General features: G+C 36.5%; 1 protein-coding gene across 1 annotated transcript in view; it reads left to right on the forward strand.

Annotated features, from left to right (window-relative positions):
- The window catches only part of LOC135201202 (transformation/transcription domain-associated protein-like), a 204,832-nt gene extending 187,981 nt beyond the window's left edge, over positions 1-16,851 (forward strand). The window contains 8 exon segments of the mRNA XM_064230080.1: positions 7,208-7,301; positions 7,949-8,164; positions 8,816-9,004; positions 9,345-9,488; positions 9,715-9,856; positions 10,614-10,807; positions 11,113-11,280; positions 16,583-16,851. Of these exon segments, the coding sequence (XP_064086150.1) occupies positions 7,208-7,301; positions 7,949-8,164; positions 8,816-9,004; positions 9,345-9,488; positions 9,715-9,856; positions 10,614-10,807; positions 11,113-11,280; positions 16,583-16,660 (1,225 nt within the window). The 3' untranslated portion in view covers positions 16,661-16,851.
- The last annotated feature ends 219 nt before the right edge of the window (positions 16,852-17,070 follow it).

Consider the following 17,070-nt stretch of genomic DNA (forward strand, 5'->3'; position numbering starts at 1 on the left):
TGGATTCCTCTACGTTGGATCTTGCGTGCTGCCACCTTGTGGAGCCCCATCGTCATCATCGACACTCCCAGGGTTGCATCTTATCACTCCACTGTTGAGGCCAGCAACCAGCTCCGGTCTTGGAGGTGTTGTGATGTCACTCCCAGCATCCTCTCAGCCTATGACGTCAGATGCGGTGGCCGTTCATCCCTCTGCTGTGACGTCACCTCTTCCCAATACGATGTCATCGACTGCTCTCACTAAGCTGTCTGAGGCATTAGTTCAAGCGGTCTAAGAGAGACTGGACTGTTTTGCGAGAGAGGGATTTCTACTGGGACTACGAAGAAGAGTCGGAAACGCAGGGTCTCATCTCCTATACCTACGCCATCCCCCTCCCCACATCGTGTCATACATTGGAGGATAAAGGACTTTGTGGTGTTATCATCTTCGAGTGTGCATTGCCTTGTTCCCTACACGACCATGTCTCTCCCATGCACGTTCATGTTCATGCAAATGAGAGAAGTGTTTCTCCTCATGTACCACGAGGTTGTGTTTCATCTTCACACATTCACATTCATGAGGTTGGCAGTGGAGATAGCAGGAAGAAGGCATCCTCCTCTGTGATACATGCCTGTGTAACACCTGTACGTCAAGAGTTATGTATCTTCGTCTTCCCTTCACGGCCGTGTTTCTCCCCCTCATATACGTGTTCGTGATGGTGTGAGTGTGGGGAGCATTAAGTGTGGCAACATCTGTTCGTGAACTGATTCATCATTGCAAGTACATGTTGGTGAGGTCGGGGACGACCTCCTTTCGTCTGTTCCTGTACAAGTTTGTCGGTGCAAGGATGATAAAGCGCTGATTAAAAGGTCAAAGGCTGCAGATGTGAAGGTTATTCAGGCTTTGCCTAAGGATTCTGCAATCAGCAAGACTGAGGCTGTGGGTCAAAGACGTGAGGCTTCATTGGACACAGCCTTCCATCTCCTTCAGTTAGCTCTCGTCAGCAATGTTCCTCATCTCGGGATTGTGCTGGGTTGATTTCCCAGGGTTGTGTACTCAAATTGTCACGCAATCATGTATGTGCTTCCTCCCGTGACCGTGTATGTGATCCTTTCCGTGATCATGTATGGGGTGCTCCTCATGAGCCAGTATGGTGCTCAAGCCGGGATTGTCTACAAGTGTCGTTGTGAGATGAGTTCCGAGAGGCTTCGGTCTCGGTATCTTCCGGTTTTGGACCTTACATGCCAGCCAAGGTTGTCAGGAATGTTGGGCTTCCTGGGGAAGCTTCTGCAGCAGTTTTACAGGAGGAGAAGGATACCACCAAAACGTCTTCTTCACGTCATCGGTCACCTGTGCCAGAGTAAGAGGAGGGAGCTAACCAAGTGTGTGTGTTTTCATTTGCAAAGGTTGTTGATCTCTTTCATGATCTCAACAATCTCGTAGGTAGGGCACAAACTCAATCTTCTATCACCCCAACAGGTATAGAGGCATTGCTGGGTGCTAAATAGGACTCTTAGAACTTCTTTTGAGCTCCCCTTGTCGGGTCACACTCAATCCATCCTACAACGCATGAACGTTTTGGTGTTGGACCGAGATGGATCTCTGCGTTCTAGTAGGTCATCTAAGCTTCTTCCCCCCTCCTCTTGTGCAGCATAGAAAGTTCTATTCCACTAGTGCAGTTCAATTGATGCCCCGTCACTTAACCCGGAGTGATACGTCTAATAACTGGCCTAATTCTGGAACAGGTTAGGGCTGAAGGCCCTGCCTTTTCATCTCAAAAGTTCTTGGCTATGGAGACTACTGCAACTTCGATCTTCCAGACGGTCTCCTGGCTGAACTTACGGTCCACTGTGATAGCCAAGATTGCTTCAGATAGGACTGTTGAAGGTGTAGTGAGTCCTTCCTCTCTCAATAGACTGTTGCAGTCTGGAGCTAAAACCATTTCTTATCTGACACACTTTAGTTCCAACCTGTGGGCCAACCACTTCCTGGCCAGGAGAGAGACAGCTGTTGAAGGTGGCAAATTTGGTCGACTCCGAGTCTTTGTCATCTCTCGGAAATGGGAATTTGCTTGAGTCATAGTTCCTGTTTCCGAGGACTGAATTGGAAGATGCTATTGACTGGCGATGAGCAGATACAAAAGACGGGTTGGTACATCAAGCAGTATCAAAGTCAGAGGCACATTCAAGATGCCCTCCTCTTCAGTAACAGGTGAGAAGATGGATTACAACGTCTTTGTTGGCATGATAATTCTCCACAAAATTTGTTTACAGGACATCTCCTCAGTCAACTGTGCGATTTCCATTGACAGTGCACAAGTTGACAGTAAAGTACTTAGCACATATCTGCATAGAGCATCTTATCATAGGATATCCCCTGTGGTTATCCTATCATCTCCTGTCTACTTGGGGAAGACCCATGTTTAGACCTTTTCGCTACACGGTTCAACAGAAAGCTAGAGGTCTACTGTTTGGTGGTCCCAGATCAATTTGCTGGGGCGAACGCCCTTCAACATACTTGGGACACAAGCAGAGTGGTTCCCGGATTTTCTATCTCCTCTCTCAGCAGTGCCGAGGGCCAACCTCATGTGGAGAGGTACCACCAATCGATAGGGTCCCTACCTCTTCACGGTTGTCCAGTACCTCTTACAAGGAAGAGATCTTTGTCACAGCAGCGACTCAGTTGTTCTACCTCAGGAGATCTGTCAGCTGTTTACCAGGGCAAATAGGCCATCTGCTGTGAAAAGGTGTCTTCAACGGGGTTTCTCCACACAGAACTTCTGTTCAGCAGATATTGAACTTCCTGATCTTTTGATCTTTCTCAGAGCAGAGAAACTTCTTTCTGTTTCTGCTTTCAAGGGCTACAGGGATACCTTAGGATTAGTCCTTTGTATGAAAGATGTGAGCATCATATTCTCAGAAACCTCTTAATGTTGTTCAAGAGTTTGAGCAGTCCTGTTCACCTTGGGAACTCAAACCTCCCATGTGGGACCTTAAACTGGTGTTGAGCAGTCTCACAAGAGCTCCAGTCAAGCCCCTGCATAAATTGTCAGACAGGGAACCGACTTTGGCAACAGTTTTACTTTTAGCCTTGCCTTCCTTGAAATGAGTTGGAGAGCTCCATGATCTAGATTGTGACGTAAAACACATGAGGGGTTAGGGGTCATGCTTTCAAATTTGTCCTGGAATTCTTGGCCAAGACTCAAATCCCTAGGTTCATGATGACAGATTTGCCCATGTTTCCATTCCTTCCCCTAAGGCATTTGTTAACAACAACCCTCAAGAGTTAACTGCATTGCCCCTTCAGAGCACTACATTGTTATGTAAAATGGACTCATTACATAAGACCTAGGTGTTGTAGACTTTTTCTTAGCACAAGCTGAGCTAAGAAAGAGGTTTTCAAGAGTACCATTTTGTTTTGGGTATGTGAAGTGATTAGGCAAGCCTACTTGAGGAATAAGTTCCTCCCTGGCATTGAAGAACTTGTCTGTTCACAGGATTTTGAATGCTGGTTGCTGGCTTCATCAAGACCACTTTCACTTCCTTTTACCTGAAGGATATTGCCCACATGTCTTGGACTCTTTTTCTTTGGGTCCAGTGGTTCCTCTCTCGAACAAGGGAATTGAGGAGTGGTGACAAACCCATTTCATGTGGTTGATATGGTTTGTTGCTAGAAGAGATATTGTTCTTTGGCTTTCTTATATACAATGAATCTGGACATGTTACATTGTATTTAAATCCAGTGGACTGGCTGTTAGGTACCCACGTATCTAACATCTCACAGGCTTAGGTTCTCTTCTTTAGAATCTTCATTTCTAAGAATGATCAGGTGTGCCAAACCTCCAGTCAGTTCAGGATTCTCATACCTCCCTCTAAGTGCGAGTCTGTCCTAATGTTGAGACCGAAGGTTTGTTCTGCATATAAACAAGTGACAAATTTATAATTCATTGGTATTTTTCATAGCTAACAAACCTGAGGTCTTAACATTGGCTGCCCACTTCTAGCCACCCTTCTTATCTTAACCTTGGTTGGAAGAAAGACTAAATACATCACAAGGTTCAAGTGTGGTCTCAGATTAGCTTCCAATTCAGCTATATGTTGGATGTCAGATACCACAGATCCCTTGCATATACAATTTTTTATTGTTTTTAACCAGTTTCCAGTTGGCGCCTGAAAAGATATCCTAATTTTAAGACTCAGCCTGAGGTGTGTTAGCTATGAAAAATGCAAATTACAGGCAGTCACCAGTTATCAGCGGGGGTTCTCTTCCTGGGGTTATGTCGACTAGCAGAAACCACCATTAACCGAAACTCAGTGCTTTATGGCCCCGATAACTGGAACTTGTCCTGTTATGGTGCCATAAATCGCCGATTTTGTGGCGCTAAACAAGCGCCATAAAACCAGATCGCCAATAACCGGGACTGCCTGTGATCCTAAATGAGTCATTTTTAATAACCTGTAAGGATAAGGTGAGGAACCCAGGCACCACACATTTATTAGAAAAAATTTTCCAAGGTGAAATATCTGAAGTCAGATCACATGAAAAAAAAAGTGACAAATTAATGATAGTAGACTTTCGGACCTTGACCTTATTCATCCTAACAATACTAGCTAGCACAATTTACTTTAAAAAATTATCAGTAGGTGAAGACTAATCACCTTTGTGTAAATATGATTAGAAGCAAAATTTTTGTTACTGTTACCTGTCTATTTATTCCTTTTAGGTAGTTGTACTTAAAATAGTTGTATGTCTTACATCTGTACTTGACCACCTTGTTTAAATTAATGTGACATTTAGGTCCATCATGTTGAGATATAGAAGTTAATTTCTTGTAATTTGACAAAACAGGATGTTATGCAGCCTAAAAAAATATATATGTAATAATGAAAAAAAAATTAAAAGTAAAATCTTGAAATTCAAAGGTAAAATTGTTGATATAAATTTCATTTCATGAATTTTTATTCAGTAGGGTAATTTTAACCCTCTTACGCCGAATGGACGTATTAAACGTCGAGTCAAAATGTCTCCCGTATGCCGAATGGACGTATCATACGTCGACTCAAAAAAGTTTTTTTAAAAATTCGCGGAAAAATACTTATAAGCCTATTAGCCAAAAACTTTTGAATCACGCGCCTTGGGGGATGCTGGGAGTTCACGGATCAAGGCGTTGTTTTGTTTACAACCGCTACGCAGGCGCGCAAGCGCGAATTTCTTTCTTATCGCACTAAAAAGTATCAGTGACACACCTCAAAAAAATTTTCGTCACTTTGACATAATTTTTGCACCATTTTAAATTATCCTTTAGATGAAGTATTGTATATGAAAATGTGCGCAATTTCATGTAAAATACAACCAAAAAATACGCATGATTGTAGCTTTTATCAGTTTTGAAATATTTTCATATTAATAACGATAAGTGCAAAAATTTCAACCTTCGGTCAACTTTGACTCTACCGAAATGGTCGAGAAACGCAATTGTAAGCTAAAACTCTTATATTATAGTAATATTCAATCATTTACCTTCATTTTGCAACAAATTGGACGTCTCTAGCACAATATTTCGATTTATGGTGAATTTATGAAAAAACTTTTTCCTTACGTTCGCGCGGTAACTCTTCCGATAAATTTTTTCGTGCGATTGTCCTAATGTTTGCACCATTTTAAATTTGCCGTTACATAAAGTTTTATATATGGAAATGTGCGCAATTTCATGCAAAATACAAGTAAAAATAACCCATGGTTGTAGCTTTTATCAGTTTTGAAATATTTTCATATAAATAACGTTGTGCAAAAATTTCAACTTTCGGTCAACTTTGACTACCGAAATGGTCGAAAAACGCAATTGTAAGCTAAAACTCTTATATTCTAGTAATATTCAATCATTTACCTTCATTATGCAACGACTTGGAAGTCTCTAGCACAATATTTCGATTTATGGTGAATTTATGAAAAAAAAAAAACATTTTCCTCACGTCCGCGCGGTAACTCTTCCGAAAAAATCCGAATTTTTTTTGTGCGATTGTCGAAATGTTTGCACCTTTAAAATTAGCTGTTTCATAAATTTTTATATATGAAAATGTGCGCAATTTCATGTGAATACAACTAAAAATGATTGAAGGTTGTAGCTTTTCTGTTTGTTCGAAATATTTGCATATAAATCATGATAAAAAAACCCACGTTCGGTCAAATTTGATTCTACCGAAATAGTTGAAAAATGCAATTGTAAGCTAAAACTCTTACTGCCTAGTAATATTCAGTCATTTATCTTCATTTTGAAACAAATGTGAAGTCTCTAAAACAATATTGTGATTTATGGTGAATTTTTGAAAAATATATTTAACTTCGCTCCGCGCGCCGATTCGCGGCCGCAAGTCTCCGAAATGCGTACATCGCATTATCCTAATTTTTGCTCCTTTTCATATGAGCCGTTTTATAGAGTTTCATATATCAAAATGTGCGCAAATTCATGAAGAATACAATAAAAAATAATTGAAGGTTGTAGCTTTTCCCATCTCCGAAATATGTGCATATAAAAAAATATATATATAAAAATTTTGACATTCGGTCAAATTTAACTCGTCCGAAATGGTCAAAATCTGCAATTCTAATCTAAAACTCTTACAGTATCGTAATATTCAATCATTTATCTTCATCTTGAAACAAATTGGAAGTCTCTAGAACAATATTTAGATTTACGGTGAATTTCTGAAAATAACATTTTTTTACGTCCGCGCATTACGAATTCATACATCATTTTGTGATAATATTTTTCCGGTGTTGCTTTTATTATTTTACAATGTATTATATATCAAAATGATTGCAATTTAGAGTACAATACAACGAAAAAACAAGTAACTCGTTAGCTTTGACCGTTTTTTGCACAGCGTGATTTGAATACAATTATGTATGAATTTTTTTTTCGCTACCATATATCGCATTATTTACATATGATAATGATATTATTTTTCATTTCTGATGGTTGCATACTAATCTTCAGGGAATGACAAAAAAATGAGCCAAAAATGAACTCTTAATCTTGAAAACTAACCGCGCTGTGATTTTTTGAAAAAATTATTTTTTCCGTTTCCGCGCTCACTCCAAATCGGTCCCGGCATACGGGAGAGGTTTTGATTTTTAGGGCTTCGGCGTAAGAGGGTTAGTTTACTTATGAAGCTTGTGAATTCATGCCCTAGTCTTTCCATGAGTTTGATTAAAATGTTTCCAACAGGTGGTTCCTGATTGAAGAAAAATGTAGATATTTAAGCAATTTCAGCCTTCAAACAGCAGAGGTAGAACTGCCTGGAGAGTTCCTTCTTCCAAAAGTAAGTTAAGTTTGACCAAAAATACTAAGTTTATAAATGTGATAGAGCTTATTTTTATATAATGCAGTTGATGAAAGCGACTTGTGAGGTGAGTTCCCTTAACTTAAAGGTTGAGCTCCCAGTGGACTTTGTGCTGATAAGATCTGATGCTTTGTGGGGTTTAAATTAGGTTTTTATTAATTTCATGTACATTAAAATTATTGAATGAAGGAAATTTAAAAATAATGGACTAACAAAGAATTATGAATGTGTGTGGAGCAAAAATAGGAGTAAAATAATAACAATGGGTATATTGAACAGGGGATACAGAAGGCTAGCTTCTGAGTATTGTATTGCAAAACTAAGGTAATGAAGTAGCTACTGAACCATCAAATACATGATGAGTCAAGGTCATAAGTTCAGGTATGATCTATTTGTGCTGGTTTGTGAGTTTCAGCATCTTGTTTCTGTATCCCTTCTTTAATAAATTGCTTCTATCATTTTACTCATCTCCTCACATTTATATAATTCTTATCTGTTATTTTTATATTTTTTCCTTTACTCAATTTTTCATGTAGGCATTACGAGTTGATAAAATACTTGGAAAAAATTAATTCTGTTACTATTATTGCTCTCACAAAAAGAAAATTCGGTTTTTTCCTTTACAGCATTCCCATTATTACATCCGTATTGCTCGATTTATGCCAAGGGTGGATATTGTCCAGAAGCATGGAACTGCTGCAAGACGTCTTCATATAAGAGGCCACAATGGAAGAGTTTATCCATACTTGGTGGTGAATGATTATTCTCTGAGCGATGCAAGAAGGGAAGAGCGTGTACTACAGTTACTGAGGATGATGAATCACTTCTTTGCCAAACAAAAGGTACAGATCTTTATACATGTCTGATACACTGCTTTATAGCCCAAAGAAGATCAATTTACTGGTTATTATACTGTAATTTCAATATAATAAAATTATATTTAATAAAAAGGGAAAGTACAAAGGAAAAAGAGCCAGGAGCTAACAGAATTTTGATAAAAATTGAGGATAAGAGAAAATTAGTAAAATTATGGCTCTAAAAAGAATATATTAACTACTAAATTTATACAAATAAACCTAAGGGTAAAGACTTAAAGAGATAGTAAAGGGGGAGGTTGCCAGAACTTTCCCAAAACGTGTAAACTTGAACTTTGGTCTGGTTGTAGATCAAGGCATTTTTGGGAACTCAATATGCAGTGCTAGTGACAGCATTAGTTTTCTACCTTTATGTTTTGTATATATTTTACAGTAAGTCGATGAGTGGCACTGTTTCTGAATTAAAAAGTAGTCGTGAAAATATTTCATATATTCATCTGTTAATCATATATTAGCAGTATGTATAGTATTTCTTATGTACACTGATTTATATATTTTGGAAATTCACTTTTTTACATTTTCTTATGCTATTTATTTCCAAGAAATTTTGTTGAGTGAAAATGAGTGAGTAAAATAAAGCGTGTTTTAATTTTGGGTCATAAACTGTTCAATTAACAGGAAACAAGTCGGCGACTAGTTAACCTGAGTATCAGTAGGGTAGTGGCTGTTTCACCACAAATGAGGCTAGTTGAAGACAATGTTTCATCTCTGTCGTTGTTGGACATATATAAGCTGCGTTGTGCTAAAAAACAGTTGGAGCCTGATACACCAGTTACAAGATATTACGAGAGACTAGCTGCCGTTCAGGTATGTGTAGGTTAAAGTCATTTCTGTGAAAAGGTTTAACTTTGTAATACTTGCTTAAAACTTGAAGTAACTTCAATAATGATTCATTTATCTTTATAGATTACTCTATAATTTTGTCATAAAACACTTTTTTTTATGGATTGCTTTTTACTTTTGTCATAAAACACTTGTTAAGTAGGCCTTGCTCTTGCTCTCATTTTATTTGTCTGTTGATTTTCTACTGTTACCAGTGAAACTTATTTGAATGGTGGGATTAGCAACTCTTCTAAAAATTATTTTCGAGCCAAAGCAACTTTTTCTTATCAGATCCCTGCATTTATCATTTTATTCTTGTCTTCAGGCACGTGGGTCTCAGGCCTCCCATCAGGTGCTACGTGATATTGTAAAAGAAGTTCAAAGTGCAATGGTGCCACGCACAATGCTAAGAGATTGGGCACTAACTACATTCCCTAATCCAACACATTACTGGACGTTTAGAAAGATAGTAAGTGCATTACGTTACTTGTCCTATGTCCCCTGTATTTTTGAAATTACATACTTCAAATAATTTTCTTGAAAAGTTTTTAAAGCTTTGTATTCAAGTACTATGTAGTTTCCTTTTAAATATCTTAAACATATATATTGTAGTTAATTTTATAATAATCTTTAGGGCTATAATGAGGATAAAAGTTTGGATTAAACCATGGTTATTTTCTATTTTTATTTTCCAGTTAACAGTACAACTAGCCTTGATTGGTCTTATGGAATACCTGCTGCATTTGACAAAACTTTACCCAGATATGATGTATATCCATCAAGACTCTGGTCTAATCAATGTGGCTTATTTCAAATTTAATATTGACGATGCTAAAGGTTAGTGTTTTTTCAGATTCAGATTTCAGTATCAATTTTAATGTCAAAATAGCATTTGTTGCAGTCTCTTGTGAAGAGTCAAATATTTGTAAGATTCTCATGATCTAGCATTTTAGTTGTCACTGTGTATACTGAAATTCTCAATAGAGTTTTATGTCATAATGTATAAATAGTTGTTTCCCACTCAGAATAAAGGAAAACATTCCTTTCAGAGAATTAATCCAGTACAATTAGAAAATTTTTTTGGGTAAACCTTGTCTGCAACGCAACTCGTAATGTCCCGAACCACACAAAATCTGAAAGACTAAAACATTACCATGTTCCCTGAAAATGTGTAGCAAGATATCATTGAAGAAATAAAAAACTGAAGTCCTCTCTTAAAGGCAGGAAAAGAGCAACTGGTGTGGTCACAGGTTGCCAAGGGTATGTGGGTGGTTCCACATTACTCGTGACCAAGAACAGATGCCAATAGTCCCTTGCATACACAATTTTGTTAACTACCAGTTTCCAGCTGGTGCTAGATTTATCCTAATGTTAAGACCTCAGGTTTGTTAGTTATGAAAAATACAAATTGATTAAAAAATTTGTCATTTTATCTGATAAAATTATTTTTGGTGGTTTTATTTATGGTCAGATAGCTTGCTTTGGGCATTCTAAGCTGGTACTGTTTCCTTCAAAATTACTTTTATATAGAGTTCATGTTTTGTAATTTTTTTTTTTTTTACTTTGCAAATCACCACACAAATCTAACTTTCAGGTGAATTGGATGCCAATCGTCCTGTGCCATTTAGGTTGACACCAAATCTTGCTGAGTTGGTTACTAGTATCGGAGTGTCGGGACCAATTACTGCATCCATGGTAGCAACTGCTCGATGTCTTGCAACACCATCCTTCAAAGTTAGTGCACTTCTTCGGGCCATCATGAGAGATGAAATAATTACATGGCATAAGGTAAGTTGTTTTCTGCTCAAAACCAGAAAGGTATGGTAAAAAAGTGGAAGCTTCACTTTGTTATTTTAGCAATGCTTTTTCTGTCAAAATGTTTTTCAAAAGTGATCCGTTGATGGTTATTTGCATAAAATAGTCATATGTGACTAGTAATGATTTATTTTTCTAAAAACTAGTCATGTATAGCTGGTTAGGGAGCCATGAAAAATGTTCCTGCATGAGTTAGGAAATTATAAGTTGTCCAGCTTGATATACTTTAAAGGGAAATTTACTGGTATAATTTTGAACGGATACTGCATTGAAAGTAGTTCTCTAACATTTTCCGGCAGCAGAGACAGGAGGCAGGAACGGCTGAAGCCACGCAAGGGTCAGGCACTATGGAAGGTGAAGCATTGATATCAAGAGTCAACAAAGCAGTAACTGCTATCACAACTCGTATCCAGTCACTTGCATCCAGTGATGGTGCTGATAGTAAGGTAAGTTTATCCATTAATCTGCTACTTCTCCATATTCATCCCAGATGTCAGGAAAAGTTGATGTTCGTAAAAACTATGTAGAAAATGTGCTCCAAAAGGTCACAGTTGTATACCTCAAAATTATCCCTTTAGCATAAAATATGCTGTATTTTGTGAACCAAGACTAGAATTGGAGATCAGTAGTTTTAACATGTAGTCATTTTGCGAGTCTTCAGTGAGTGAGATTCATATTAAAATGTCTTGTGTCAGGCTGATGACTTGGGTTACCTAGATAAATATATTTGTGCACTTTGTTTTCCACAGGCATTATTGCTTATAGCATGTAGTTACTTGCATTAGTAATAATTTAAAGCCCAGAAACTTGTACAAAAGATGTTTCAAAGTTTCACAAAGGTTAAGTCTTTGATAGCTAAATGCCTCTAGAACCAAAGATATCAGATGTTGACCGTGGAGTGGCTCCCTACCATATTTGGCGCGAGTTAAGGAGCAGTCCATGGCTGTGGACTTACACTTAGTCTATGCTAGAAAACCTGTGGACTTACACTTAGTCTATGCTAGAAATGGTTACAATATAACTTTGATAATCCAGAATTTGTGTGAGACCTTGTCCAGAGTAACCTAGTTTATATTATAGAGGCTGGATAATTCTAACCAAATTTATTTCTTGCCTAACCTAGACTAGTTAATGAACCTATCAAACATTACCTAAAGCAGCGTGCGTACTAAGTATGTACAAGATTATGAAATTATAAAAATGTTATATTAGTAATAAAAAAAATAATTGCTAGGGCCCGAAGGGATGGCTGCATAAAACTTTGAGTAATGTCTGTAGTGCACCGCATAAGGTGAGCTGACAGCACCACCCCCAACGGGGGGTATATGTGGTAAATGACAAAAGCTAAGAAACAACTTTTGTAGCTAATGTTAATATCAGTAATGGAATGTTTTCTGTTCACCGAATGTTTTTGCTATATGTGTATTAGAACTTGTTGAAACAATTTTCCCTCCACACATACTGATAGTTAAAAATATTCCATAATAATCACTCCCCACATATCAACAAACTTAAAAATAATGAGTTTTGTAATTGTTGGACTAATTACAGTTGACCCTTGTTAAACCAGACCCCATTAATTCGGATATCAGATTAGACACGACACCTAAGAGGGTCAGCAGATTTAAAATAGTAGTAATGTTCATGTAATGTTCATCAGTGAGGTAAATATAAAAACTTTTGATTTATATTATTATTTTATATATACAGTTCTGTATTTATACTGTACTCACCTAAAATGTTTTGAACTTGTAACTGATTTAACTTGCGAACGGTATATACAGTCATTACAACACACTGTGAAAGGGTAGGAAGTACCATAGCCAATCACCGAGCATTAACAGTTTTACCTCCACTACCTGAGTGGTAGTTACAGTATGATGATTTGTATGTTTTTAGGAAAGAAAGACATGACAAAGGTAAACTTTATGAAGACAAAAGCTAAGTTACTGAACTATTTGTGTTTACATGGGAAACAACATGAGAGGGAAAAATTGCCTGTTCCCACTAGTAAGCAGCTTAATTCTATCATCATTTTTATCAACTTTTGTATTTCATTATAGATATAGTACAGGTACACAATCCTTTATCTGAAATCCTCGGGAACAGGTGTTTCGGTTTTTGGAATTTTTCAGATTTCAGAACTGTGGGGTCAGGTGCATAATCAAACATACCACTCACTATATTAAAGTTAAAATTATTGTTTCTTGTTTTATGAAGAAATAATTGTATTAAGCAAATGGGCAATTTTTCCCATCGGAAGTCAAATAATCATGTGTATGGTAATGTTCAAACTTAGGTAAATTCGTTCACCACCCAAAACCTAGTATATTACCACTCGTTAGTATATCTGCTCATTAAGGATTAAAATTTTTTTTTATTTAGCATCTATTGAGTTGGTTTCAATAGTTTTACTGTATCTTATTCAATCTTTTTAATGTTTTGCAGGGTAATTATGTTATTGGAACCATATTTAATTAAACATTGCATAAATAGGATTTTAGTGTTTTAAATTTTCTTGGTTTACTGGCCTTACATCTTGGGGAACCTTCCTGCTTCAAAACAGTCCTTGATTGTGCTAGCAGTCTTTAAGGAGTGTGCTGCAAGACTTCTGAATTTCAAGGGATGATCTAATTTTATTTTTTAAGTTTTCAATTGTTTTATGTTTTAAATAAACATATCCTGAAGTGATAATGCCAAAAAAAATTTAGATTGGTTTATTGGCCTAAAAAGAATTGTAAAAAAAACATCTGTATGAATAATTCAGGATAGGTCCAAGTGAGTTATGGACTGTTTTTAACAGTTTTGTGTGTAAATAAACACTGCTAGAAACATTATTAATATAGGAGAATGTTTAGGTTGGTTCATGGACAATTATTTTCATAGTTTATACGGCACTGTAAACGAAAAAGACTTGTGAAAACATCAGAGTCTACCATTGATTCTACATTGGATCAAGTCTGGTGAACATGCTCTACCATTTTATGATAAATATGTCTAGAAACATTATTGCTATGAAATAATGGTTAGATTAGATCATCGACTACTTTGTTCAATGTTTTTATGGGACTGTGAATGCAAATTGTAAAAAAGCTGGGAAAACTAATTTGAAGTAAAATATATTCAAAAATAATTGTTCCCCTTAGGTATCCCATTTTCTCTTGTATTAATGTAATAGAGAAGACAGCTTATAGGGAAAACAACCCTCAGAATTTAATTTTTTTTCTCTCAGTTTTAAGCCCAGCAATAACAGGTTTTGGGCGGAGAATGGAGTGACTTGATTTATGGGAATCGGGCGGAGATAGGTGCTATTACTTTTATAGATCATAAATTTGCTAATGGCAACTTTTAGACTGTCTAAAATCCACTGGGCAGCTGATGAAAGACTTGGTTGGGTCCTTCACTTCAAGGGAGGATGTAGTGCCTTTCTGTCTCACAAGACATCTATTGTAAATTTGCTCATAAATATATCAAGTGGTTGCTGTTGGTTTTAGTTCTTACATTTTATGGTAGTATGCCAGTTATAAATGTAATTTTGCAAAGAAATATTACAATAAACATGTATAAATCCAAAAAAGTTGTTGCATCTTCGTTTTGTGTAAATTTACGTAAAAATATGTTGCAACAATTATTCTCAGAATTTGTTACAATTTTATTTCTTGCCTGTTTTAATATTGTGTGAGCTGTAATTATAATTTTATTAAAAAATACATTCATTTATTAGAAGAATTATAACTTCGTAAAATTTACGATTGCCTTGTAAAAGAGGCCCCACAGGGGGTTGTGAGTAGTCATTTTCAACTTCTCATGGAAGGTAGGGAAATTTTTTTTAGAATTTTTTTGCATATACCTTGTGCATATCCACATCTTCCTCTTTTTATTGATGTGTTTTTGTCTTGAATTGGCCGTCCTCAAAGTTTATCAGGCTTGGGGTGCAGCATCTTGGTTTATTACCCCATCCATAAAGGGTTGAATGCTTCAGTCTCAAAGAAGACTGAATAAGACTCGTGTTTATTCAGTATAATTTGTGAACGTTAAAAGGAAATAGCCTTCAGTCATTAGGGATAAATTCATTTACTTTATAGAATGGGGCCTTGTGACATTGGCACTCCCCATAAATGCAAATTTTAGGTAATATATAAATCAAGAGAGCACAGTTCTGTTAACTAATTATATTGTAAATTTCATGGCATATTTCTTATAAGACTAAATAGTTTCAGTGCAAAACTCAGTTTCAGAGTTTTATATGGTTTGCAAGTCCTGTTTATTATCACAAACTTAAACCCATTCATCATAAAATGGCCTTTTAACTGTGCAGAACACCCCCATGTGCTCCGGCGCTTGGCTATGAGCCAAAAATTTTATAATCTAATTAATCTAACACACCCATGTGCACAAAAAGTTCCAAAAGATGTGCCACAACAAATGCTTGCCCATCTTTCCTAATAATATGTAGTTAGGTAGAATGTCCATAATCAAACCACTGACAAATACCTTTTCTTCAGGTTTTTTTCTCTAGCTTGTGCAACCAACATCTCTGGTCTTGATTGTTTTCCTTTCCTATGCTGGTGTTTTATGTGATTTTTCATGCTTTATATTTGCTTGTGATTATTTCTATCCATCTCAGCTTAATCCCTGTTCCGGTTACTTATATATTGTCCTCCCTTCATTTGAAAGGCTCATTTTATAATAATATTTTTTATAATAGGTTTGGTAAGATGTTAAAAGATGGAAGCCCTTCCTTACTCCAAACCCATCCTATTTATCCCAGCTTGGGAAAAATTAGGAGAATAATCAGTACTAACACCAGCAGCACAAATCCACAAAATCAGGGCATATTTACACATACACATCAAAGGGGATCAAATGAGTATGCATTACATAGTGAAAAAACTCAGTATACTGACAAAGCAAAGAAACTTTGGCCTGGCCCAAAAGTACAAAACTTGCTCTCTGTCATATTGTTCTCACATAGACTCCTGTTCACATTTCTTGATTTTGTTTTCCTCCCTTTGGATCTTTGATATCCTGGGGCTAAGCTCTAGGATGTGGCCTGCCTCGACACCGAGGCCTGCTTTCCATCTAAGTTGCCTGCCTTGCCCTTGAGGCCTTCTTTCTGTAGTTAAAGTAGTGTGCCTTGACCTCAAAACTCTCTTCACCCATTTAGCTGGCAAGCCTTTTTCCAGAGCCATTCCTTGCCATCTTCATTAGGCTTTCCTTGTCTGCCAGGTCCTCTTCCTGATCCTGATCCAGGTGGCTTGTGTGCCTTGATTTTGAGGCTTTCTTTTCCGTAAGGATGGCATACTTTTCTTGGAATCCTTCCTTTTGAATTATAAGAAGTCTTCCATAGACACTAACCGTGAATCTCAACATTTTGTAATTACACCTCAAGTTGAAAACATTTTTCTCTCCACTGGATATAAAATTTTATTACTGTAGGTATAATATATGTCTTATTTTTGTTTCAAATTATCATACTGAAGGTGAATGAAACCATATGTACAGAAATCAAGTGAGTTGGCATTGTGGTATGGTCTGTCTGGCTAAGAAATAAGTATATATTAAACACTAATAGAGCCACAGGTTTGGAAGAAGCATGCTTTCTGTGCTAGCTGCTGAGCAACAACCATAGTGACAGTGATAATCAAAACAAAAGCTGTTACCATCAGCAACTAAGTAACAGAGAATTGCAAAACAAAAACGCTCGTAATTTTTCAACTAGTACATTTATGCTTTTTATTTTTCCAGGTTACTCAGCTAGTACGAGCAGTAAATTGTGTAGACAATTTATGTCGTATGGACCCAGCTTGGCATCCTTGGTTGTAGTGTTTGTACACTTTTCCTCTTGTATATTTGTATATGTGTAAATTTTTTAACTAGTCTTACAGAGTAATATGTAACAAAATGAAAATAGTAAATGGATATTTATTTGTATATAAAATGACTGTAAATGCTACACAGTATGTATTGTGGTCAAATTTTTGTACTAGGTGTTTTATATTAAACTTAAGAAAGGACTTGTGGAGTTATTCAAACCTCAATTAAAAATGCGTACAACCAAAGTTATTATTGTTGGAAACATAGTAGCTTGTTTATTTCAACATGAAAATATACATATAAACTTCAAAAATTAATGTTAAAAAAATCATTGTATATATATATATATATTATATATATATATATTTATATATATATATAAGCATCATATTTCTACTTCAAGTACTATATAATGAACG

Source organism: Macrobrachium nipponense, chromosome 28, assembly GCF_015104395.2.
Source record: "Macrobrachium nipponense isolate FS-2020 chromosome 28, ASM1510439v2, whole genome shotgun sequence".
Taxonomy (NCBI): Eukaryota; Metazoa; Arthropoda; class Malacostraca; order Decapoda; family Palaemonidae; genus Macrobrachium; species Macrobrachium nipponense.